Source organism: Ornithorhynchus anatinus, chromosome 4 (assembly GCF_004115215.2).
Source record: "Ornithorhynchus anatinus isolate Pmale09 chromosome 4, mOrnAna1.pri.v4, whole genome shotgun sequence".
NCBI classification, from domain to species: Eukaryota; Metazoa; Chordata; class Mammalia; order Monotremata; family Ornithorhynchidae; genus Ornithorhynchus; species Ornithorhynchus anatinus.
The window spans coordinates 50633353-50660009 of NC_041731.1; the positions used below are offsets into that span (position 1 = coordinate 50633353).

Here is a 26657-nt window from a genome sequence, read left to right on the forward strand (position 1 = left end):
AGGCACAGCAAAGTTAAGTGACTTGCCCCAAGTCACACAACAGACAAGTGGCAGAGCAGGGGTTAGAACCCAGGTCTTCTGACTCCCAGGCCCATGCTGTTTCCACTAGGTCATGCTGCTTACCTATTGCTGGGGACGTAAAAGTATACAAATGTCCCTGTGTGTTGTTACCAAGACAATTCAGTGATCCTGTTCTCCGATGATCCCATTATTTGATTTTATGCTTTTAGAAAGATTTGATCAATCAATCGTGTTTTTTTGAATGCTTACTCTATGCAGAGCACTTTAATGAGCATTTTGGGGGAGTGTAATTGAACTAGTAAACAAAATCCTTGAAGCAAAATTATGAATGAGAAACAGAAATCCAGAAATATGGGTTATTCCAGAAACCATTTTCCAGAGTGTCTTCAAGAAAGGGGATGATCTGAAAAAATGAATAGAACTCCAGCCTCATGAGCCTTTTTGGCTCATTTCCAACCTTTTACTTGGACCATTTACCGTTTCTTTCATTTTGGAGCCAGAGAGCCTCTCACATGAACCAGTAAGAAGCATGAGTAGGATTTCTCTGCTGAAGTAATATTAGGGGTGGGGAAAGGAACAGAAAGGAAGGAGAATGTACAATAAATGAACAGAGTGAAAGAAGTTTTAGGGTGTGAGGGAGAATAAAAGTGGAACAATAATTTCTGAAACCTGATCTCTTCTGAATTTTAGGGACTTCCTTATAGTTTGGGCAGCTGTCATGTTATCTTGAACTTTTAGCAGCCTCAGTATATGGGCATTAGATCAGAGACTGTTATCTCAGTACTATTCTAAAGGATGATTTTACACTGGGTAAAGTATAAACAAGCATTATTTCATTCAATAGTATTTATTGAGCGCTTACTATGTGCAGAGCACTGTACTGAGCGCTTGGGATGAACAAGTCGGCAACAGATAGAGACTGCCGACTTGTTCATCCCAAATACTACTGCCGTTTGACGGGCTTACAGTCTAATCGGGGGAGACGGACAGACGAGAACAATGGCAATAAACAGAGTCAAGGGGAAGAACATCTCGTAAAAACAATGGCAACTAAATAGAATCAAGGCGATGTACAATTCATTAACAAAATAAATAGGGTAACGAAAATATATACAGTTGAGCGGATGAGTACAGTGCTGTGGGGATGGGAAGGGAGAGGTGGAGGAGCAGAGGGAAAAGGAAAAAGAGGGTTAAGCTGCGGAGAGGTAAAGGGGGGATGGCAGAGGGAGTAGAGGGAGAAGAGGAGCTCAGTCTGGGAATGCCTCTTGGAGGAGGTGAGTTTTAAGTAAGGTTTTGAAGAGGGAAAGAGAATCAGTTTGGCGGAGGTGAGGAGGGAGGGCGTTCCAGGATCGCGGGAGGACGTGACCCAGGGGTCGACAGCGGGATAGGCGAGACCGAGGGACGGTGAGGAGGTGGGCGGCAGAGGAGCGGAGCGTGCGGGGTGGGTGGTAGAAAGAGAGAAGGGAGGAGAGGTAGGAAGGGGCAAGGTGATGGAGAGCCTTGAAGCCTAGAGTGAGGAGTTTTTGTTTGGAGCGGAGGTTGATAGGCAACCACTGGAGTTGTTTAAGAAGGGGAGTGACATGCCCAGATCGTTTCTGCAGGAAGATGAGCTGGGCAGCGGAGTGAAGAATAGACCGGAGCGGGGCGAGAGAGGAGGAAGGGAGGTCAGAGAGAAGGCTGACACAGTAGTCTAGCCGGGATATAACGAGAGCCCGCAACAGTAAGGTAGCCGTTTGGGTGGAGAGGAAAGGGCGGATATTGGCGATATTGTAGAGGTGAAACCGGCAGGTCTTGGTAACGGATAGGATGTGTGGGGTGAACGAGAGAGACGAGTCAAGGATGACACCGAGATTGCGGGCCCGAGAGACGGGAAGGATGGTCGTGCCATCCACGGTGATAGAGAAGTCTGGGAGAGGACCGGGTTTGGGAGGGAAGATGAGGAGCTCAGTCTTGCTCATGTTGAGTTTTAGGTGGCGGGCCGACATCCAGGTGGAGACGTCCCGGAGGCAGGAGGAGATGCGAGCCTGAAGGGAGGGGGAGAGGACAGGGGCGGAGATGTAGATCTGCGTGTCATCTGTGTAGAGATGGTAGTCAAAGCCGTGAGAGCGAATGAGTTCACCGAGGGAGTGAGTGTAAATGGAGAACAGAAGAGGGCCAAGAACTGACCCTTGAGGAACTCCAACAGTTAAAGGATGGGAGGGGGAGGAGGCTCCAGCGAAGGAGACCGAGAATGACCGGCCAGAGAGGTAAGAGGAGAACCGGGAGAGGACAGAGTCCGTGAAGCCAAGGTGAGATAAGGTATGGAGGAGGAGGGGATGGTCGACAGTGTCAAAGGCAGCAGAGAGGTCAAGGAGGATCAGAATGGAGTAGGAGCCATTGGATTTGGCAAGAAGGAGGTCACGGGTGACCTTAGAGAGAGCAGTCTCGGTAGAGTGGAGGGGATGGAATCCAGATTGGAGGGGGTCTAGGAGAGAATGGGAGTTAAGGAATTCTAAGCATCGATTGTAGACGACTCGTTCTAGGATTTTTTAAAGGAAGGGTAGTAGGGAGATAGGGTGATAACTGGAGGGGGAAGTGGGGTCAAGAGCGGGTTTTTTTAGGATGGGGGAGATGTGGGCATGTTTGAAGGCAGAGGGGAAGGAGCCCTTGGAGATTGAGTGGTTAAAAATAGAAGTTAAGGAAGGTAGGAGGGCAGGGGCGATGGTTTTAATAAGGTGAGAGGGAATGGGGTCTGAGACGCAGGTGGAGGGGGTGGCACTTGCGAGGAGGAAGGACATCTCCTCTGAGGATACTGCAGGGAAGGATGGGAAAGTAGGGGAGGGGGTTGGTGGGGGGGAGGGGATTATTTCCAACAGCCACTGTGGTGATTGGTCAGGCTAGTTCATATGAATTTGGCTCTGTCATCAGCGTAGCCTTATCAGCCCTCGCTCCTTATGATCCTCGCTTCAGTCCAAAAAGAACTCAGAAAGTGGCAGCATAACTTCTCAACCTCAAGAATGTTGATCAGGCCACGATCGTAGCCTGATTTTGACTTCTGTGACTGCTGGTCTGAGCGATGAGGACCCTGAAATCCTTTTATGATCAGTGTTATCTTTTATATTTTTGTTGCCTTTCTGTAGGTGCTTGTCATCAACCCCCTACCTCCCTTATTCTTGGATTGTGAATCCCTGGCACACTTCTGTCTCATCCATGTGTTTCTTTCCCAGCTCTTAGTACAGAGCTTGGTACATAGTAAGCACTCAGCAAATACTATGACTACTATTACTCCTTCCCACTAAAACCAAGCTACTTCTGCCATGGTTTTTTTTCTGTGACTGTCTTCCCTCCAGGCTAATCCGCAGCCGACTCATTCCCTCCAGGCACATTAAGATAAGACTAAGCAAGGTCAATGCCCAACCTTCTCATTTGAGAGGTGCTCGACCTTCTCATTTCAGAGGTGCTCTAGCACATCAAGATAGCTGAAGTCACTTTTAGTAGAAGGTGCATGGGAAGGAGAGTTGCAGCCATGTCTGACTTGGGCTTGTATTCATTCATTCATTCAATCATGTTTATTGAGCGCTTACTGTGTGCAGAGCACTGTACTAAGAGCTTGGAATGTACAATTCGGCCACAGATAGAGACAATCCCTGCCCAACAACAGGCTCACAGTCTTAAAGGGGGAGACAGACAGCAAAACAAAACAAGTAGTCAGGCATCAATACCATCAAAATAGATGAATAGAATCATAGATATATACACATCATTAATAAAATAGAATAATAAATAATATACACAAATATACACAAGTGCTGTGGGAGGGGAAAGGGATAGAGCAGAGGGAGTGAGTAGGGGGAATGGGGAAGGGAGGAGGGGCAGAGGGAAAGGGAGGGCTCAGTCTGAGAAGGCCTCCTGGAGGAGGTGAGCTCTCAGTAGGGCTTTGAAGAGGGCAAGAGAGTTAGTTTGTCATATGGGAGGAGGGAGGGCATTCTAGGTCAGTGGTAGGACGTGGGCCAGCGGTCGGCGGCAGGACAGGCGAGAACGAGGCACAGTGAGGAGTTGAGAGGCAGAAGAGCAGGGTGTATGGGGTGGGCGGTAGAAGGAGAGAAGGAAGGTGCGGTAGGAGGAGGCAAGGTGATGGAGAGTTTTGAAGCCAAGAGTGAGGAGTTTTTGCTCATGCGAAGGTTGATAGGCAACCACTGGAGGTTTTTGAAGAGGGGCGTGACATGCCAAGAGCATTTTGGTAGAAGCTGTTTCTTGCACAAGCTGAGCTCTCAAATTATGGGCTCAGGGCCTTTCTCAATTTCAGCCAGGCACTGAATGGAGGAGAGCAGGTGGAAGTATGGATGGTTATTTTCGTTTCTGTTTAAAATCACTATTGCAGCAATAATTGCTTATGAGGGTTCCTTGAAGGGTTATCGTCATTTTGAACTATGACCCTTCATATCTGGTGAAATCCTCCAAGATGAGCAGATAAACAGTTATAGATTCTCACCATCTCATCAAATGTCTAAGTGATTTAAACTACATCACTGGTCTGGCAACAGTGGGATAGAGTGGAGAAAGAGGAAGTTGGAATATTACAGTTAGCCTGGCTTCTATCCCTCCAACAGGAGCCTCTCTTTCTCTCTCCACTGACACCATCCCTCCCAAAGCCCCCCCTCCATCTCCTCTCTGTCCCATTCATTCATTCAATAGTATTTATTGAGCACTTACTATGTGCAGAGCACTGTACTAAGCGCTTGGAATGAACAAGTCGGCAACAGAGACAGTCCCTGCCGTTTGACGGGCTTACAGTCTAATCACGGGCTTACAGTCTAATCAGTCCCCCAGAAGTGTGGCAGCCATGATGTCCTGGGGATATAGAGGGGAAGTAGGCACAACCCCTCCTGAGAGCCATGACAGAGCCAAACGTGGTTCTCCCCTTCTCCACAATCCAAGGAGCTGCTCAGATGCAGCACTGATAGGCTGATGGGGTGATGAGGGATAACTGAAAGGGGAAACAGTGGGAAAACACAGTCTCTATCCTAACTCCAGTAGGCACCTGGGTATTGATGGTGGCCCTGTTCTCCCTAGCCAGAGCCCTCAGGACTTAGTTTCTGACTCTCAGTGCTGACTGAGAGAGGGCACAGGGCGGAAACTAAGGTAGGCCATGGAACGCTTGAGGTACTCTTTTCACTCATGGTCCCACAGGGATAGGGACAAGGAATCCAGAACGCAGGTCTCTGGCTGGCCCACCTGGTGCCAGGGGACTACCATCCTGAGGGTCCTCACAGCTGAGCCAGGGGGCCCCAGTTCGTCTCAGATCCCTCCCCACCCCTGAGGAGCCAGTGCACAATGTTGTGAGGTTCACGGAAACGGATACTGATTTTGAATTTTCAGAAACATGCTTTCTGTCTGTATCTTGGTCTCTGTGCCATGCTATAAGGGGGCCTGGGGAGGTTACTGATTTAGATTTTCCTGAAACATTCTCTCAGTTTCTCTCATGATCTCCATGTCCCAATATGATGGGGATGGGGAAAGATACAGATTTAGATTTTTCTGAAGCGTTCTGTCTATCTCTCTCTCAGACTCTGTGCCCCACTATGATTTCACAGGGTCTAAACATTGGCACATCTTACAGTCAATCAGATCCCGACAGCAGGGACCATTAGAGGATGCGGCTCATGAGCTTGTCATAAAACGGACCCTTTAACAGGGTGGAAAAAAATCAGACTATGGGCACCCAGGTTAGCCTTAAGCCAATCAAACATACCTTAGGTAATTTATACCTGTATCATGTAAGCCTTTTGGGCTTTGCACTTCATTTATAACAAAGGAACCATCAGGTGTGCTAAAAGGCACCCATTTTTAATTAGTTTTCCAAGACAGCCAGACTCCATCCTTATTTAGGGGTAACCTAGTAATGTTCAAATAAGAAAAAACATTGCCTTGTAAGTGCTCATCTGATTGCTTATTAGCCCTGGGAGTACTTGAAAGGATTAATAGCCATAATCTCATCACTGCTATCCCAACCTACGAAAAATGTATTCTATGTGTTCATTTATTTTGACTGGTCTGGAAATATAACAATTTAATGATTAATCTATTTTTTGTTAGCTGCAGGATTAGCTGAATCTGTTGATCTTTGAGACTCTGAACACATAGTCTATACCAATCAATCCAATCAATCAACCAGTGGTACTTAGTGGAGCCTAAAAAGTGCAGAGTTGTGGACTAAGCAGTTGGACCCTGCCATCAAGGAGGGTGGGACAAACAGGCTGACAGAGAGACAAAATGTAGGAGCAGGAGGGATAACACAGACGCTTTCTCTTGCAGTTGCAAAAGAATGAATAAATGGATAAACAAATGAGCAGTGGAGTTCAAATATCGATATATACAGCGCTAAGGATAGCTACATATACACTGACTGCTCTGTCCAGTCTACCTCCGGCAACCTGCTCTGCGAAAGCTCACACTACATTGCTACCCAGGTCACATCTTAGGTTAGCAACATCTTAGTCGTAATGGACCGTATGTTCTCATAGTGAAGCTCACCCCTCCTGAACTCTGTCTCATTTCATCTTTCCTCCTTGCCAAACTCCTAACACCTTTTTCCCCAGAAGTCATTTGGTATTAAACCTTGGCATTTATACCACTTTGGAGCACTTTCCCTCAAATGTGAGAGACTGTCCCCTGGGAATCTGCCTGACAGGCTTAAGATGGCTTTCTGTTTTGTTTTGTCTTCAATTCTGTGAGGAAATTTGAAAATTTTACCTGAACAATGACATAGGACCAAATGCCTTCTCATTGAAGATTGTTTCCAAAATTGAATTAATACTCATTATTTCTCTGTCCCAGAGAATTATGTTTTCATATTAAATGTCCAATTATCAGTATTAAATGGTTGCGATATCTTTTCTCCCCTCCTATCCCCCGCCTTTCTCATCTCTACCCTTCAAACTGGGTTATTGCTATTGATTGGAGGTTTTGCTAAGCAAATGCAAGTATTCAATTATATAATAGAATTACAGTGTCATATGTAGCAACTGTACCACTGAAATCAATGCTGTTAGTACCTTTAGAATTGATTATCTAATTAAATATGGGGAGAATTAGGCATTCTGGATTATTAAATAATTGCCAGTTTCACTAAGACATTGAAATTATGTTCCTAAAAATACTCTGAAGGAAGAAACCACTTCCTGTAGTTTCTTTGCAATTCCCCTCAACACTAAGTAAGGTGCTTCCATGGACACTCAGTTAATACTCTGAATGAGAGCTGACACTCCACTGTACAAATTTGTTCACCCACTTTGAAGCTGGTAGGTGTGTGTTTAGCTGGTGAACCTTGTCTGTGCATTCAGAAGAAATGGGTATGAGAAGAGATAACAGGAGTCAGTCATTTTCATAGAAGTATTTGTAAAGCCCTTGGTCCTGAGATATTCTCCACTGTTTCATTAGAAATTAATTCTGAAAGGGGAAAGGGAACTCAAGATGTCACCTCAATCCCAGATGGATCAACCTAACCTTTCCTTTTGAACCTTCAGAGAAGGAAGCTCTTAAGGCTTCTCTGACACTACACTCTAGCAACTCTTACAACTTTTAAAGAGTCCCTTCTTACGCCTTATTAAATCCCCATTTCAAAATTTCAATGCAAATATATAAAGTTCTCCATTTTTAGAAGTGTCACTGTTGATAGTCAAATCCTCTCCATGAGTGAGACTCTAGACTTTAAGCTTGTTATGAGCAGGGAATGTGTCTACCAACTCAGTTGTATTGTACTCTCCCAAGTGCTTAGTTCAGTGCTCTGCACACAGTAAGTGCTAAATGAATAAATATCATTGGTAATTGAGGGTGTGACTCAAAAGATCAATGTGTATAATCAATGTGTACATATATATACATATTATATAATGTGTATAATGTATATAATCAATATGTATAGCACCTAACAAATACCACTGGAAAAAAAATGTGCCACTGACAATCCATTCCACAGTTTAATATAAACCACACTAGATGTTTTAGAGTTGTACCCAATTAAGCCTAATTCCTAGCTCCCAAATGTTTGTTTTTTAAAAAAATTAGGATTGAACACCACCAACTTTTTAATCTTTTGTCTTAACGTTTTTATTGCTAGAGTAAATTTAAGTAAATTGCAAATCCATCTTAATTCTGCCAGGTTGATATAAGTTGATTTCGTGCATATGTGAAATGAACTATAAAGCTCTCCACTGCCCTCAATTAAATTGACATGTATTTTGGAATATGCTATCTGGAGGATTTGGTCATTTCTAAATTGTCATACTTTTTCTGAGGAATTCTCTGGAATTTCCCTGTGTAACTATTAATAAATCAGTCATATCTATTGAATGCTTGCTGTTTGCGGAGCCCTGTACTTAGCATTTGGGAGAGTACAATTTAACAGTATAACAGAGTAGATAGACACATCCCCTGTCCACAATGAGATCACTTACTGTCTAGAGGGGAAGACAGACATTGATGCAAATAAAGTATTGATATGAATGTAAGTGCTATGAGGCTGAAGGAGGGATGAATAAAGGGTGCAAATCCAAGATCAAGTATCATAGTACCGTGATAGATTCTTCCTTATCCGTTATGTGAGTATTATCATTCTCACTCCAACATCGGCTGCCAGTGGCAAGAGCAGAGAAGTGGGGATCAGCACATCCAAGTTCTAACCCAAGCTCTGCCACCAAGCCACTATGTGACACTAGGCAAGTCGCTTAAATCTCTCTGGACCTCAGTTTCTTCTTCTGTAAAATTGGAATAAGCTGCTCTTCCTACCTGTCTGTTTGTGAACCCACTGTGGGACAGGTATTATATTTATTGTGGTTATCTTGTACCCTCCCCAGCGCTTAACACAGTGCTTGGCACCTAATAAATACTATGCAAATGTTATGTACTATGCAATACGATAATAATGATAATAAAATAATAATAGAAATAGGGCCCTCACCTCAAAATCAAAATCAGGATTTCATAAATTTTCAATTAACTCTGAAGTCCACCAGTCTAAATGAGATAAGGTAATCATAATATTTAATCCTCAGCCATTTACAGAAAAGAGTAATATTGCTGAAGAAACATTTCCTGTGTGGATGTTACTGCATGTGAACCTCAAAAGTAAGCCTTAAATTTTGAAATGTTAAACCCAAGTTTTATGCAATTCAAAACACCCCCAAATGATGCCTTACTGTAAAGATCATCCCTTGCAGAGCCTACCATTATATTCCCAACTGCCTCTTAATCTTCACATTTCCTCTGATCAAGGAGACAAATTCCTCTCCTGGTTCCTGCCCTCCAGATCGGTCTGTCAACTGCAAATAGTCTCCCGGCGGCTCTCTGATTAACATGACATGGTGTTTCACTCGGCCTTAAAGTGTTTGCTCTGCCAACCTTGCCAGCATTGTGTCCCCCTTCAGTTCGACATGCAGTTGCTGCTTGGGAACCCACCTGTATTACTAAATAGGAGCATACCTACCTAGGAAAGTTATGTGGCAATGGCATTGCCTCAGTGCTACTGAGCTGCTGGTATTGCAGCATTTGTCAGTTGTATTTACTGAGCCCTTACTGTGTGCATAACACTAAAGTGCTTCGGAGAGTACAGTGTAACAATATAACAGACACATCCCCTGCCAATTGTTGATAGTCATATCCCATTTTTTGATGTTGACTATGGGAAAGGGTCATTCAAAGAGCCTTCGATCCTAATTTAGCCTACTGGTACATTATGGACAAATCTAAGGATGTTGGTGGGCTTCTCAACACAGCTAAATTTGTATGGTAATTGCCCAGCTCCTCGTTGATGGTGTCGAATGCTTTTCCTAAGGTCTGCTGAAACAGCTTAGAGCCTTAGTGTTGCCCCGACACTGCCCTATGACAGTGTTGTGTTACAATTACTCTTTTTTCCGCAAATATATATATATGTGTATGTGTGTGTTTTTAAATCTGAGGCATTTTCATAGAGCCAGTCTTGGGATGGCTTCCAGCCAAACACAATCGTAGTAGCTGCCTGCTAGGAAATGTTTGGGAGAAACACATAACTGCTGGTCCAGTCAGTAGTTATAGCTCAGTTCCTTGCTCCAAAAGAATGCTCTCAAAGATCATATTGTGGATTTCTTTGTTTTCTTCATTTTTAACCACTGCATTTGTTTGGATGCTGCTTTTTGATACATTAGTTTTATTTACATTTCATGTTTGGAACATTTGAGCCAGTGGTCAGCCCAGAACTCAGCACCTCTCAATGATTTATATATCTTTCAAGTCCCAGTGAGACAGCAATATAATCAATGAAGTGCCATTGTTGAGACTTTGGGATCAACGAGGCCTAGTGGATATAGCACGGGCCTGAGTTCTAAATCCAGTCCACCACTTGTCTGCTCTGTGATCTTGGGCAAATCACTTAACTTTTCTGGGCCTCAGTGGCCTCATCTGTAAAATGGGGATTAAGACTGTGAGCCCTATGTGAGACAGGGACTGTGTCCTACCAGATTGTCTTGTATCTGTCCTAGCAGTTAGTACAGTACCTGGCACAAAGTAAGCACTTAACCAATACCATTTTTAAAAATTCTAAGTAATCTTCCTCTTAACAGAGTTGGAAGATGATGTTGATGATTTTCTAGCTAATGTTTAGGAAAATCAATGCTATTTATTGAGTGCTTACTGTGTATGGAACACTGTACTAAGTGCTTGGAGTAGTACAACACAACAGAATTGGTAGACAGGTTCCCTGCCCACAACAAGCTACCTATTGAGCAGTGGACCACTGCTGTTTAGTTTTTATACCTGTGTTGTCTGATGGTATTTTTCTGTATTTTGGTCTCACTTCCCAATTATGCCTTGAAATATCCTCTGATGACAGGCTTGTCTGATTTTGTCTACTGGATATACTGGATACTGGGATATATGTATGTATGTGTATATGTACTGGATATTGAAGTATATCCAGATCCTGAAACATCTAAATCTGTCAGAAGGGTATACATAAGTAAAAGCTTTTGGTCCAAGCACCAGTGCACTCAGCCACTGCAGTGGAGTTCTGCACTAGCCAAAGTGTTGATCGCTGCTCTACCCCAGTTGGCCCTGACAGAGCTAAGAAGCATCCATGTGCAACTGTTGGCATGTTGCTGCCTTGTGTGAGGCTGGATTTATAGCAGTCTCCTAAGTGCTTACTATAGTGCTCTGTACACAGTGAGCACTCTCTAAATACCATTGATAGATTGGTTAATCAATTTATGAAGTGTGGGGCTGGCGGTTCCAACAACACACCTCTTAACTCTTTAAGGCCCCGAACTGAGGGGCAGACATTTTGATTAAGAGGACGGGGAGATAGAGATTCTTGGGAGAGGGAATTTTTGTGACGAGTTCAAGCCTTCCCCATCTTCTTTTAAGGGGACCTGGCAGGCCCTGACCTCAGGCTGACCTGAGCCCATGAGATCCTGCACAGAACGACATCCACTTGCTCATCCCATCTAGACAAGGATACGCGGAACATTTTCAGAATCTGGTCCGTGATGACCGGAAGCATCAGGCACTTTGGGTCCCTTTCCAAATGAAAAAATCACACCCCACCAATATGTAGAGTGGTGTGAGAGTCACCAAGCATCTATGAACCAAATGAACTCTCTGGGTTAATAGTGCGATGGGAAAGATGCTTTAATAGCTCGTTATTTTGTGAAACCAACGCTAAGCACCGCAAACCTAACCCCTTTTTGTATTTTAAAGGTTGTTTGATTATCATGGCCGTGTGCCCCCACCACCCCGGGCAGTGATACCACTGAAGCGCCCCCGTGTGACTGTGACAGCAACTCGTCGAGGAAAGGGCATTTTTTCCATGAAAGGTGGTTCGAGATCTACATCCAGTGGAGCCTCTTCTTCTGGTTCTAAATGTGAGTCTCTTTCGTGATTGGATTACTCTTTGCAAAAGAGTTTAAACCTATGGGCTGAATTGGGATTGCCTTTATGAAACCAAATATATTAGGACCCGGAAGTTGGATTCCTGCTTTGAGGATTGAAAAGCCATTATATAAAAATAAGAAGTCCTTATATAAAAATAACAAAGTCCACAAACGATAGTCTAGATTAAGAGGTTCTTCGAAAGTCAAAGCTATATGGAGGGGAGGGAGAAGAAAGAGAAAGGAAAAGGGAGCGGGAGAGAATTTGCTTTCCATTGTTTTACTTCCTAAAAAAAGTGGCTTCTCAGGAATTTTTCCCCAAGGATGGCAGATCTCTGGGGAACATTCCCAAGAAAAGTCTTTAGATTTTTAAAAAGCACAGAAAGCCATAATGTTTGCCCTCTGGTTTTCACCTCCAAGAGACAATGTTCATAGCCCCCTGGGGACATTGCATATAAATGTTAATATTTTCCAGGCAGCAAATTAATTGTACATATTCAGTTAAAAGAACAAAGGGTCTCAGAAAGTGAACTTGAATGCTAATGCAAATCATTATGGTTAAGACAGTATAAGTTACTTTTCTGAAAATGCTATATGTGCTAATCCCGATTTGCGACCTCAACTCCAAATCAGATAGGGGAAGAGATTTTCCCCATTTCCCAAACCAAGGCTCTTTCTGAATTTTGATATAAAGATTTTAAGGGTAATAAAGAAATCCAAAGTTGTGAGAATATTAGTTTTCAAGAAGCTAAAACAAAATACTCTTTCTGTGATATGTTCCCAAGATTATTGGAAAGGTTCATTGCCAGTATCTGTGTTTCACTGTTAATTCTGTCAAAAGTGTATAAGAGGAAAAAGAAATAATGGACTAGAACTACCCTTTTAGCACAGAATTGGAGTGCTAAGAAGAAATGTGGTTATGGTTATCCATTCTTACAGCAATCTTACAACTGAAATCTCCTTGTAGTTTTCTCAGGGTGGTATTTTTCGTTTCTTAAGGTTTTTTGTCTCTAAAACATGTATAATATTTTTTCCATGAATAACTCAATCATAATGAAGATTAGAACTCTATATTTGATTACATTTCATTACCATATTTTCTAGAGGCTGAATTAGTTCGTAGAAAGTTGCAATTATATATGAAATATATTTGTCCATCTCCAGATGACATTCCCTCCCAATTTCCTGAACATAGAGCATATCACATAGATTGCTGAAAAATGTATTGACTGGCTTTCCTTTGTCCCAAAGCTCCCATGGCCATTCTCCTCATCCTGGTTGATAAATCCCACATGGATCTCAGAGTCTTAATCCCCATTTTACAGATGAGATCACTGAGGCCCAGAGATGTTAAGTGGTTGATCAATCACTGGTATTTGTTGAGTGCTTACTATGTGTAGAGCACTGTACTAAGATCTAGGGAGAGCTGAGGAGCAAAAGGAGACTAAGAACACAGAAGAACATTAGAAGGAAGAGGAGGCAGTAGAGAGGGGAACAAGTCTGCAAACAAGTGCACCGCAACTATTCACATTGACCTGCAAACAGATATTCCTGCTTAGAAATCGATCCCACTTCATATCTAACAAACCATCACTCTCCCCAACTTCAAAACCCCTTTTAAAAATCATCTCCTCCAGTATGCTTTCCCTGATTCACCTCTTATTTCTGCATCTAATTCTCCCTTCCTTCTACATTGCCTGTGCTCTTGGGTTCATACCCCCAGCTCGTTATATTCACCCCATTTTCACCCCCAAAGCACTTATATACTTATCCTTAAATTCTGTTGCTTCCCCTATCCATAATTTGATTGTCTGTCATCTCCCCACCCCTTTACCCCCATATTATAAGTTTTTATGGGCAGGGATTGTGTCTACCAACTGTATTGTACTCTCCCAAGCACTTACTAGATTGCACTGCACACAATAAGTATTCAATAAATGTCACTGATGGATTGATACTTTATAATTTGCTCACTTAAACCATCAGAGATTCCCTTATGCTTCACTATTGAGTCTTGGATTTTCAGGCCTCTCTAAATGCAGTTGCCATTCTTTATATGAAACATACTCCTCACTTGCTCATCTTTCTTATCTATGACTTCTGCATAGAATTTATGGTTACTGGGTCATATCCAATTTTCACAGTATGTTTCCATGACACCATAAACATAGTCTTTTATCTTCACTGAAGGAGGAGAAGGAGCTAATGATTGAAGGGTAAAATTACTAATTAAAGCTTCAGGAATAATAAGATGAAAAGTCAGAAAATTTTTTTTTAAATCTTTTTTGTTTCTTCTAGAGATTATTCTCCTTTCAAGTTTGGTATTGTTTGTCCCTAGAGAATGAGTGTCTAAAGGAAAGTTAAAGATTAGGTTATTTTCATCTTTTTACATTCTTGAGCTATTTATGTTGCATCAAAGTTCTGCATGCCAAATAATTCTCTCCAGGAGGATTTACATCTGCTTGGAAGTTTGATTTATCAAAGTTGACATGCAAACATGAGGCAAAGCATTTCCACAGATTGAGGTCTTGATAAGAGAGTGTCTTCTTAAAGTAGAAAAGGATAGAGAGTAAGAGTTTGTGAAGCAGATTCTGTTGGTGAAAGATTCAGGATTGGTGATGGAGGTACTGAGACCTAAACTCATTTTTCAATTTGACTTTCTTTATAGATTATCAGACTTTCCCAGTGCATTAAATAAATACCTGGAGTTCCTTAGAGAGAACTCCTTAGATGTTCATTAAACACTGATTAATGAGGGAAGGAAGGGGGGAAGGAGGGAGGGAGGAAAGGAGAGAAAAAAAGAAGGCAGGTAGAAGGGACAGAGAAAAAGAAGAAAGTGGGAGGGATGGAGGGCCATTTTGGACCTGTTTGGGGGCTTTCGATCTTGCTGTCCATGAATGTCTGAAAGAATAAAATGTGTCCATCTGCATTCTCACACCGTTGCTACACTGGGAGAATCTGGTTCAATGGGCATGTGATGTATGGAGACCTCATTCCTTGCTTGTAATCATTTTTCTACAAAAACATTCAGTCCATGTCTCTTCACTCCTCAAGAACCTCCAGTGGTTGCCCATCCACCTCTGCATCAAACAGAAACTCCTTCCCATCGACTTTAAAGCACTCAATTACCTTGCCCCCTCCTATCTCACCTTGCTACTCTCCTACCACAACACACTCTTCATTCCTCTAATACTAAACTCCCCAGTGTACCTCGATCTCGTCTATCTCACCGACAACCTCTAGCCCACATCCTGCCTCTGGCCTGGAATGCCCTCCCACTTCACACAGACAATTACTTTCCCCAACCTCAAAGCCTTATGGAAGGCAAATCTCCGCCAAGAGGCCTTCCATGATTAAGCCTGCCTATCTTCTTCTCCCGCTCTCTTCTGCATTGCCCTGCTTGTTCCCTGTAATAATAATTATTATTATTATTATTATTGTATTTATTAAGCACTTACTATGTGCAGAGCACTGTTCTAAGCACTGGGATAGATACAGGGTAATCAGATTGTCCCACATGGGGCTCACATTTTTTAATCCCCATTTTTACAGATGAGGTAACTGAGGCACAAAGAAGTTAAAGTAACTTGCTCAAGGTCACACAGCAGTCAAGTGGCGGGCTTTATTCATCCCCTGCCCTCCCAGCCCTACAGAACCTATGTGCATATATGTAGTTGTATTTATATTAATGTCTGTCTCCCCCTCTAGACTATAAGCTCATTGTGGGCAGTGAATGGGTCTGTTATATTGTTATATTGTACTCTCCCAAGTGCTTAGTACAGTACCCTGCATGCAGTAAGTGCTCAGTAATTACAGTTGACTAACTGGCTGACCACCTGATTTACCTGCAGGCATGAGCAGTAATCATTCTTTGTCAGATCATAATATTGCTATGGAAAAATGAAATAATGCCACAGGTCATTGTGGCTTAGGTAAAGGATAAGCCAGAGGGATGATCTCGACAGAGCCTGCATCAAATTTTCTAGAAGGGTCTTTCCTAAACTTTTTCTTTTAACTAAAGACCCAAAGTGTATAAAATGTAACTCTGCTACAGGAAAAATTTCCTATGTCGCACACAGTAGGATTTTGTCTAAATACTAAACAGTAATTCAAGTTTCCGAAAAGCTGTTGTTGTGGTTTTTTGGGGGGTTTTTTTATGTTAAGTTATGTTAATCACTTACCCCATGCCAGGCACAGAGTAAGTTGCTCCTAAAGGTAGCCATGCCAGAACTGTGGCCCAAGGAAAGATATCTTTTTCATGTTCTGCAAAGAAATGGAACGAGTCTGAATACCCCAAAATCTTACAAGGAAGCAGTTACTCATGAACCTGCCCATTTCCCAGCTATAGTTGTATCAATATGAGCTTCTTGTAGTTAGAGAATGCAGTGAATTTATATTGGTGTCACTAGTGCTTATTATCGACTTTAAAGCAGTCAATCATCTTACCCCCTCCTATCTCACCGCACTGCTGTCCTACTACAACCCAGTCCGCACATTTCGCTCCTCTAATGCCAATCAACTCACTGTACCTAAATCTCATTTTTCTCTCCACCAACTTCTTGCTCCCATCCTGCCTCAGGCCTGGCTCGCCCTCCCTCTTCATGTCCAACAGACAATCACTCTCCCCACTTTTAAAATCTTATTGAAGGCACATCTCCTTCAAGAGGTTTTCCCTGACTAAAGGCCTCATTTCTTCTTCTCCCACTCCCTTCTGCATTATGCTTGCGCTTGGATTTGCTCCCTTTATTCATGCCCCCTCAGCCCCACAACACTTCTATATACATATCTGTAATTTATATATATTAATGTCTATCTCCCCCTCTAAACTGTAAGCTTGTTGTGAGCAGAAATTGTGTCTACCATCTCTGTTACATTGTTATATTGTACACTCCTAGGTACTTAGTACAATGCTCTGCAAACAGGAAGTGCTTAGTAAAAATTGATTGATAGGATAATGCATCTTCCTCACAGTGCCTTAATAAATAATTCCTCAGAGGAAAAGAAAAGTCATGAAATCATAAGTAGATAAATTTCCAGATTAGGCTAAAACTTGGAAGTAATCACTTGGAAAATTGTACAGTTCAAGATGATTTTACACTGTGTTTTTAAGCTGTCTGGAGTTTTTAAGCTGTCTGGACTCAGTGGCTGGACTCAGTTTCAAATACAGGTCATGCAAGAGTTTGACAGGTTCCTCTACATCCCTTATAGCATGTACTGAAATGAGAACCAAGGCTAGAAGGATGTTACCGCCACAGATCCATACTGAACCAGTGTTCTTTAGCAACATATAGAATGTTTCTGGTTAATTACTAATCAGTAATGCCTCCCGAGTAGTTACCTGAGTTAGTATATGTCTCACTGGAACATTTCTATCAATAGAAAAACATCATGGCTCTAGTGGAAAGGACACAGGCCTAAAGGAAGGACCTGGGTTCTAATTCCAACTTTACCAGTTGCCTGCTGTATGCCCTTGGGCAAGTCACATAACTTCTCTGTGTCTCAGTTTCCTCATCTGCAAAATGGGATTCATTAATACCTGTTCTCCTTCCTACTTAGACTGTGAGCCCCATATGGAACAGGGATTGGGCAGTGTTCCCTAGTGGAAAGAGCTCAGTTCTGGGAGTCAGAGTACCTGGGTTCTAAACCTGGCTCTGCTCTTTGTCTTCACTTGGGCAAGTCACTTAATCTCTCTTTGACTTAGTTACCTCATCTGTAAAATGGGCATTAAGACTGTGAGCCCTATGTGGGACATGGACTGTGTCCAATCCAATTGGCCTGTATTTACCCCAGTACTTAGGATGGTGCTTGGCATGTAGTAAATGCTTAACAAATACTATAAAAAAGGACTGCATCCTGCCTGATTCACTTGTATCTACCCCAGCACTACTTGATCTTGTCTATCTCACTGCCGACCTCTCATCCACATCCTGACTCTGGCCGGGAACGATCTCCCTCCTCATATCCAACAGACAATTACTCTCCCCATCTTCAGGGCCTTATTGAAGGCACATCATCTCCAAGAGGCCTTCCCTGACTAAGCCTTCTTTTTCTTTCCTTCAACTCCCTTCTGCATCACTCTAACTTGATCCCTTTATTCATTCCCCCATCCCAACCCCACAGCACTTAGGTGCATGCCTGTAATTTATTTATTTATCTTAATGTCTGTCTCCCCCTATATACTGTAAGATCACTGTGGGCAGGGAATGTGTCCATCATATTATGTTCTCCCTAGCACTTAGTACAGTGCTCTTCACCCAGTAAGTGCTCAATAAATATGATTGACAACACATAGTAAACGTTTACAAATATGATAATAATAATATTTCCCTGATGCTATTCTGAGTGGTCAGCCCTTATTCTATTAAACAAATTGTGATGATGATGATTATGATGCTAATGATAATGATGGCATCTCCCAGCATAACAATTTGTGATTCTCAGCCTAGATCGATAACCTGCACAAAAGAATTGGTTGCAGTGATTCCCTCTGGGGCAGAATACTATTATTACTATGAGCTTGTTGTGGGCAGGGAACCTGTCTGCTTATTGTTGCACTGTACACTCCCAAGTGCTGAGTACAGTGCTTTGCACACAGTAAGCGCTCAGTAAATTCGATTGAATGAATGAATGAATGTGCATGCAAGAGTTTTCCATAAAAAACAACCATGAAATTTACCTCACTCTAATGTCAGTGCTGTAGTAGAAACAGCCCTGGAGCTCCCATTCAATTCAGTCCTCTTCACTATAAGCACTTGGGAAGTACCCCGGGAGCAGGTGGTCTGTCCCCTCTCCACCAGGAGCTTGTACTCTAAGGGAAGAAACAGCCATGAAAGATATTTACAAATAAGGAATAAATAATTGAATGTACACTCAACTGAACATATATACACAAGTGCTGAGAATGTGTAAATAAATGTGCTAGAGGTGGTTTTCAAGTTGATACAATTTAAGGTGTTAGGGATTAATTGGGAAAAGGGTTGCTGGAAAGGTAGGATTTGGGAAAGGCTTTATACACATGGAGTGTTGTATAAGAATAGGGAAGGGAGGAAGTAGTTCCAGGCTAGGGGAATTGCATGAGCAAGGGGATAGAGGAAGGAAAGTCAAGATCAAATTATAGTTATAAAGTCAGTTTTAAGGAAGGAAAAGAATGAGTTGAGGAGTAGTGTATGTAAGAAGGGGAGAGTTGGTGGGGAGTTTTGAAATTGATTGCGAAGACTTTTTGCTTGACACTGGGACAAGATGGTGGGGGAAGATGGATATTGAAAGCCATGGACATATTTGAGGAATGGAAAGATGTGTGCCGAGGAAAGATATGCAGCATAGCCCCATTTACCAATAAGCTGTTTTCGGGGTAGAGACCTCAGTAACCGCTGCAGTCTTTGATGACCTGTGACATTACCAGGGGTTTTCAGTCCTAAAACCAGGGTAAAAGAACCCCCAGTGTCACTTTATGAGTGCCTTGACACAAGTCAGCCTCCACTGGGTCCTAAAGAAATGTAATCAAATAAAAAAATATGGTACTTGTTTAGCACCAAGCATTGTACTAAGCTCTGGGATGGATACAAGCAAATTGAGTTGGACACAATTCCTGTCCCAGGTAAGGCTCACAGCTTCAATCCCAATTTTGTACAGATGAGGTAATTGAGACACAGAGAAGTGAAGCGACTTGCCCAAGATCACACAGCAGTACGCTATCCACTACACCATTCTGCTCTCCAGTTCCCCTATTCTTCTAACATTGGTTTTGAGGTGTCCTATCCACTGCTCCCCAAGTCCCTGCACCTCTATCACTGCCATTATTCTATGGCTAAAGTCCAGGTGTCACCCAGAAGTCATCTGGGGTAACCCAACACCCACCTGCCAGGGCAGGCAGGCTACAGGAAGCTCATGGCTCACATTCTTCTCCCCCTTGGAGGCATAAGCCTCCTTCCTCCAGAATCCTAGCTGCTGGATTCCAAACTTCTAGGAAACCCCTCCTATCCTTCCCCAAGCCCTGTGTCTGTCCAGAGTCCACAGACCTCAGTGAGGGGTACCACCAAGTGACTCTCCTGGCTTTCTCCTCCTTCTAGTAAATGTGGGAGCCAGTGAAACTGGTTGTCACGGTTCCATGGAAACCAGCTATTTTTCAGGATTCCTGCTGAGTCTGTCCACCGCATAAGACACCTTAGGTGATCCTTTTTGTCAGAAATCTTCATCACTGATAGCATAGCCTCAGCAGGTATTCCCTTTCTTCAGGTTGTATCATCATCCCCTTTTGCCTCTTCCTGTAGTGAGATGTGGGCCAGGCATTCAGAAGGACTTCATATTATCAAAGGGTAGGAAATGGGAAATGACAACAAAGAGATTATTTTAATGATAAACAGTCCTTGAAATTCTTACTGTAATTACAGGCACTGTAATTCTTTAATCAAGTTTAGTCTGTTAATATTTAATGTATTTTCAAATGGTTACACTAAAGAATAGCAGATACTGTCTCCTGCACATTTATCTCTTTCATTTTGTCAGTAAAACAATAACTTGAGTGCTCTTTACATAAAACAGCGAGCTAAACAAGATTTTTATAAATTCTCACCATGATGAGCACAGCAGTAGCAAAATTATTTCACATTCATTTACAAAACAGAATTCCAGTTCCCTAATGCATACTGCAAGTGCTATTTAACAATACTTTATCATTTCCCTGTTTTCTGAATGTAATGACTTCAAAATTCACATCACTACCAAGGTAGTTTAAGTTTAAACAAGCTTATTCCAGTTCAACTGCTAAACAATTAACTTTGGGTTCACTATTGTAAATGTAAGCTGTTCAGTGATTTGACTCCATTTAGTTTAATTTGACTCGGGTGTCAGTTTGGTTTATTTTTGGCTGTTTCCCAGATTTCATTCTTCCATTAAGTTTAGAATGAGAAATTCATGTTGTTCCTTGCAAAATATATCAATTTAGGTATATGAATTATTCAGAAAAGAATCTACATAAAGAAAAGATTAAATTATCACATTATATTTAAAGTTGCCTTCTCTGGCATTTAACCTGTTGAAAAGCCCTAAAAACAGATATTTCTGAGATTTCCCTATTCCAGGGACAGGACTACCAACAATGTTGTATTGTACTCTCCCAGATGTTTAGTACAGTGGTCTTCACACAGTTAGTGCTTAGAACAGTCTTGCCACAGAGTAAGTGCTTAGCAGAGACCACAATTTTTTTTAAAATACTATTGATTGACTAATTTGTATGTTGTGTGGGAACCTCAGTCCAGCTTCTGAGGGAGTGTATTTTAACTTGGATATGTTTTGAGTCCTCCTTGGTTAGTGGGAAGAAGCACACAAGGTTTATCTGGAAGTCCTAGCAGGGCTGTCTTGAGGAACAGAAGGTAGCTCCTCAAGATGTAATGTATTTTCAAATGGTTACACTAAAAAATAGCAGAATCTGTTTCCTGCACATTTATCTCTTTCATTTTGGTGTATTTAATGTGTGTCATGTGAGGAAAACAGTAACATGAGGGCTCTTTATATGGAACAGCAAGCTCAGGCCAGCATCTGAGGGAGTGTATTTTAACTTGGATATGTTTTGAGTCCTCCTTGGATAGTGGGAAGAGGCACACAAGATTTCTCCAAAAGTCCTAGCAGGGCTATCTTGAAGAGCAGAAAGTATATGAACAGCTATGTGTCTGTGTCTACTGATTCAATTAGCAAAGAATAATAATAGCAATTAATAATTAGGGTATTTGTTAAGTGCTTACTATGTGCCAGACAGTGTTCTAAGTGCTGGGGTAGATACAAGATTATTAGGTTGGACACAGTCTCTATCCCATATAGGGCTCAGAGTCCTAATCCCCATTTTACAGATGAGGGAACTGAGGTACACGAAATTAAGTGACTTGCCCAAGATCACATAGCAGACAAATGGCGGAGCTGAGATTAGAACCCATGACTTTCTGACTCCCAGGCTTTTGTTTTAGCCACTAGGCCAAGGAGTAATCTAACAGTTTCAGCCACTGGATATGAAATGCATTTCCCATTGCCAGAAATCCAGATTTAAACAGAACCAGAATTCAAGTAATTGTTAATCTCCCTCTTGCCCCTCAAGCCTGTAATGTCATTATGGAGAGGAAATGTGCCTACCAATTCTGTTATATTGTACTCTCCCAAGCACATAGCATTGTTCTCTGCCCGCACGACCTTCAACCCCACTGCACTATTGTACATATTTATAAATTATACATTATAGCCTATTTACAGATATTGATGTCTGTCTCCCTGTCTAGACTATAAGTTCACTGTGGACAGAGAACATGTCCACCAACTCTGTTGTACTCTCCCAAGTTCTTATTACAGTGCTCTCGACATAGTAAATGCTCAATAAATACCATTGATGATGATAATATGAAGATATAGCAATAGATATACACAAACATACGTACGTTCACAAGTATGGGAGTTTGAATAAAATCTATAAGTGATAAGAGTAGCTTTAGAGGGAGAGAAAAGACACCTCAAATCTTCCTGTAGCCAGCCTCAGAAGGAAAGTTGGCTGACTAGACACATGAATCCACATGATTCCCTTGGCATTCTGGATGATTTTCTGAAAATCAAGGGGTAGTACTAGCGACATGCAGGCTGAAATTTGGGGGTTTGTTTGTGGAGGTTCACAAAACTCACCCATCCCTAGAAAGGTAAAACCAAGGGCTTAGGACTCATTAGTCCACTCTTGCATTGGCTTTGGGGATTATATCAGATGGAAGAAAGCTGAGAGGTTAGGGGTTGGAAGAGAAGTCAGAAAATGAAACTGAAGGAGCTGCCTGAGATTTAGGAGGAGAACCAGGGGATTCCTGTGCTGGTGAAACCAAGACCCAGAAGAGAATGTTCCAGAGTGTCAAAGCAGCTGAAAAAATGGAGGATTAGGCTGAAATAGAGCTTGCTGTACTTGGCTATGAGAGATCACAGATGATCTTGGATAATGCTCTCTCAGAGGAGTGAAGGCGCTCCAAATCTGATTTTGGTGGATTGAGAAGAGGGTTATTGCATGGAAAGTGAAGACAGCAGGTAATACAACCCATATGAAGGGTTTAAACAGAAATAGTAACAAGGAAATGGGACAATAACTACAGATGGCTGTGGCTAAGCTATTTTACTATAAAGAAGACTGTAGAAAGTTTGACAGCAGAGGAAAAGCAGCCTCCTTACATTAAGAGGTTGGAAATAGCAATGAGGGATTAATATTTATTTATATTTGCATTGTATATTATAAATACAAATCAATACATATATATTTATATTTATTTTTTATATTAATATCTATCTCCCCTTCTAGACTGTGAGCTCATTGTGGCCAGGAAATGTGTATGCTGTATTGTTATATTGTATTCTCCCAAGTGCTTAGTGCAGGGCTCAGCACACGGTAAGCACTCAATAAATATGATTGATTGAGGGAAGGGAAGGGAGGAGCAGTTGTTTTCAAGAGATGGGAGAGATATGGATAGAAGAGGTAGATTTAAGACAGCAGATGGGAGTCATCTATTTGAGTAATAGCTGGGAAGGAGGATAATAGCATGGTGAAGAGATGATGGTCTTTGGGGAGTTCAAGTCTGAGAAGTATTCCCCAATGTAATAATAATAATAGTAGTATTTGTTAAGCACTTACTATATTCCTAGCACCATGCTAAGCTCTGGAGTAGGTACAAGATAATCAGGAGCCACATGGGGCTCACAGTCTAAGTAGGAGGGAGATAGGTATTGAATCACCATTTTGTAGATGAAGAAATTGAGGTACAGAAGAGTTAAATGAGTTGCCCTAGGTCTCAGGGCAGACAAGTGGCTTAGCCAGGCCTTCTGACTCCCAGGCCTATGCTCTTTCTATTTAGTGCTTCTCTGAATTCTGTCAGATGTTTCCAGGCCAAATGGTAAATTAGTACTTACTCAAGCATTATTCATTCATCAATTGTTTTTATTGAGTGTTTACTGGGTGCAAAGCACTGTACTAAGTGCTTGGGAGAGTATAATATAACATCAGACACATTCCCTGCCACAACAAGCTCACAGTCTAGAGGGGTTAGATAGACTATTTGTAAATGAGGAATATAGAGGAAAACTTAAAGACAAGTGATCTCCTCAGATGCACCAAATTAAAGAGACAATCCAAGTTGTTAACCATCCTCCTGGTTAAATCAGTACCCTCCTATCATCAGTGTCATCCCTCATGTCTCTCTTTTTGAAAGGGACATGGACATTTGAGGTCACATTAAGTAGGATGATTGGAGTCACTCAAACTGAAAATTCCCCTCAGACTTTTGGGTAGGAAATGCTTCTATCCCTTCTTGCCACTTCCTTCAATACTGAGGCATCTTTTTCTATCTTCCTCCTCCCTCCTTTTTCCATTCCAAATCCTCCAATTTGATTATTCCAATGTACCTACCAGAGAAGATGTTCTGGGAAGAGAAATCAATAGTTGTTAAAATAACAATAGAGTAAGAATGTAGATACAGGGTAACCCAACCAAAACAATCCCAGCACATTCACCACAAATGAGTCATTAGCTTATTGTTATGCTTTATGGTCTCTCCACTTTGTTCTTTCTCCAGACTGTATTTGCCTCTGTCATCAGTGTAATGTAGTTCATGTATCAAAAACAGATCCAGAATATGAAAACATAGGGGGAGAAGAGGAGCAACAGCAAAGAGATGAAAATCCCTACCTGATGCAATTTTTGAGCAGTGCATTAGGGTAGTTAGAGAGGGGAGAAAGAGATGAAACTATCACACAGGGAGTTATATTGTTCTTGTTCCCTTCCCCTTAGATTGTGAGCCCCATGTCGGGCAGGGACTGGGTTAAATCAGCCTACATTGACTCTACCCCAGTGCTTAGCACATTGCATGGCAATAGTAATCACTTAACAAATACCACAATTATTGTTGTCTCTAATATTATCATTATTATTATTATTATTTACTTGAGCCCTCTGTCTCCACAGAAGACCTCCACACTCAAACATAATTTGAGCAGTACTGCCAGAAGCAACTGTAACTGAGGCATGTCTGGATGGGGAGTGAGAAGTTTAGGAGTAATTTCTCAGACCTGTTCCAGGGTTGGCTTTTTGCCCCATGTCTGGACTAGGCTAGGCGGAACTGGCATCAGACAGATGTCCCACAGAAGTAGAAAGTGTGGCCTCTATCATGACAGCTCATGCTCAAATGGAAAGAAGAAGAATTACAGTATTTGTTAAGCCCTCACTATGTACCTGGCAATCTACTGAGCGCTGGGGTGGATACAAGTAAACCTAGTTGGACTTAATCTCTGTCCCACATGGGCTCACAGTCTCAATCCCCATTTTAACAGATGAGGTAACTGAGGTCCAGATAAGTGAAGTGACTTGCCCAAGGTCACACAGCAGACAAATGGCAGATCTTAGGATTAGAACCCATGACCTTCTGACTCCCAGGCCCGTGCTTTATCCACTATGCCAACAAGTGCCACTAATAGTGCATCCCCACAGTAAGATAGGGCATTCATTCAGTCAGTGGATCAAACAAATTTATTGAATATTTATTTTGTAGAGCACTGTATTAAGTGCATGGGAGAGTACAATATAACAGAATGGTTAGACACATCCCCTGCGCACAGCGAGCTTACATTCAGTAGTATTTATTAAATAAGTGCTATGTTAAAACACTATTTTTAGTTCCTGCACTCAAAGAACTGTCAAACTAAAGGGAGCTGACCAGGTCATTTAATGTCATTGAGTCAACTACCAAGGTAACTTCTGTAAGACTGTAAGATCGTTATGGGCCGAGATCTTGTACTCTGTTATACTGTATTCTCCTAAGTGGTTAGAACAGTGCTCTGTACATTGAGTACTCAATAAATACAATTGATTGAAAATTCAGTTATTCAGACATCTATGTTGTTATCTGGATATTTCAAAGGAAAATATTATTTATCCTGAATATGTATGGATATTTGTCTCAAATCTGCATTTCCCTCTGCAGGTGAGAATTGGGTTTTTAATGGGTTAGAATGCACTGAAGAGAAATGGCTACAAAGCAGCCCACCATAAAATTATCCAAAAAGTAAATATTTTTGAAAAAGCAAGCCAACATATGCAATATCGTGCTTTGTGCTCAATTTCCCTTTAGGAATTCATCTCATTTCAGCACAAAAAAAAAAATACCATTTTGTTGGCTCAGATCGGCATGTAATCAGCTTATACTGTAGCACATTTATCAGAAAAATAGCCAAGTTCCTTCAGAGAGAAGGCTTGAAAAATATTGCAGTCTTGTATCCATTTTTTAAAGGGGAATGTAGAGCCTAGGCAAGTCTAACGGAAATCATTTGACTGTTTCACATATGGAAAATTCTCTCTATTTTGTATGCTACAGCTTTCTTTCACTCTTTAAACCTCAAACTGACTCCAGGTTCAAGGTTTGTAGATCTAATATCAGTCTTGTCACCGGACTGTAAAATTTTGCACTGTAAAATTGGGTCAAACTGAGTTCACTTATACATGCACACACACACATGCAATTGAAAACTAGATTGTAAGCTTCTTGAAGGCAAGGATCATGTCTACTGACTCTATTGGACTCCTCCAAATACTTAGTATAATGCTCTGCAGAGAATAAATGCTCTATAAAGATTATTGATTGACTGCATATTCCTTCCTCTGGTCTTGCCCCAACTCTTCATGCTCAGATATTCCTGTGCAAGCAGACAGAAATACCCGAACATGGGGGAAACGACTTAGGTTTTGAGCAGCGATGGCAGAAG

The 26657-nt window shown here is 41.8% G+C and overlaps 1 protein-coding gene across 12 annotated transcripts in view; it reads left to right on the forward strand.

Annotated features, from left to right (window-relative positions):
* Positions 1-26657, forward strand: part of RALYL (RALY RNA binding protein like) — a 641697-nt gene that overhangs the window by 565857 nt on the left and 49183 nt on the right. For all 12 annotated transcript variants that reach the window (XM_029063800.2, XM_029063806.2, XM_029063802.2 and 9 more), the window contains one exon: positions 11728-11891. In XM_029063800.2, the coding sequence (XP_028919633.1) occupies positions 11728-11891 (164 nt within the window). The remainder of the gene's footprint in view (positions 1-11727; positions 11892-26657) is intronic.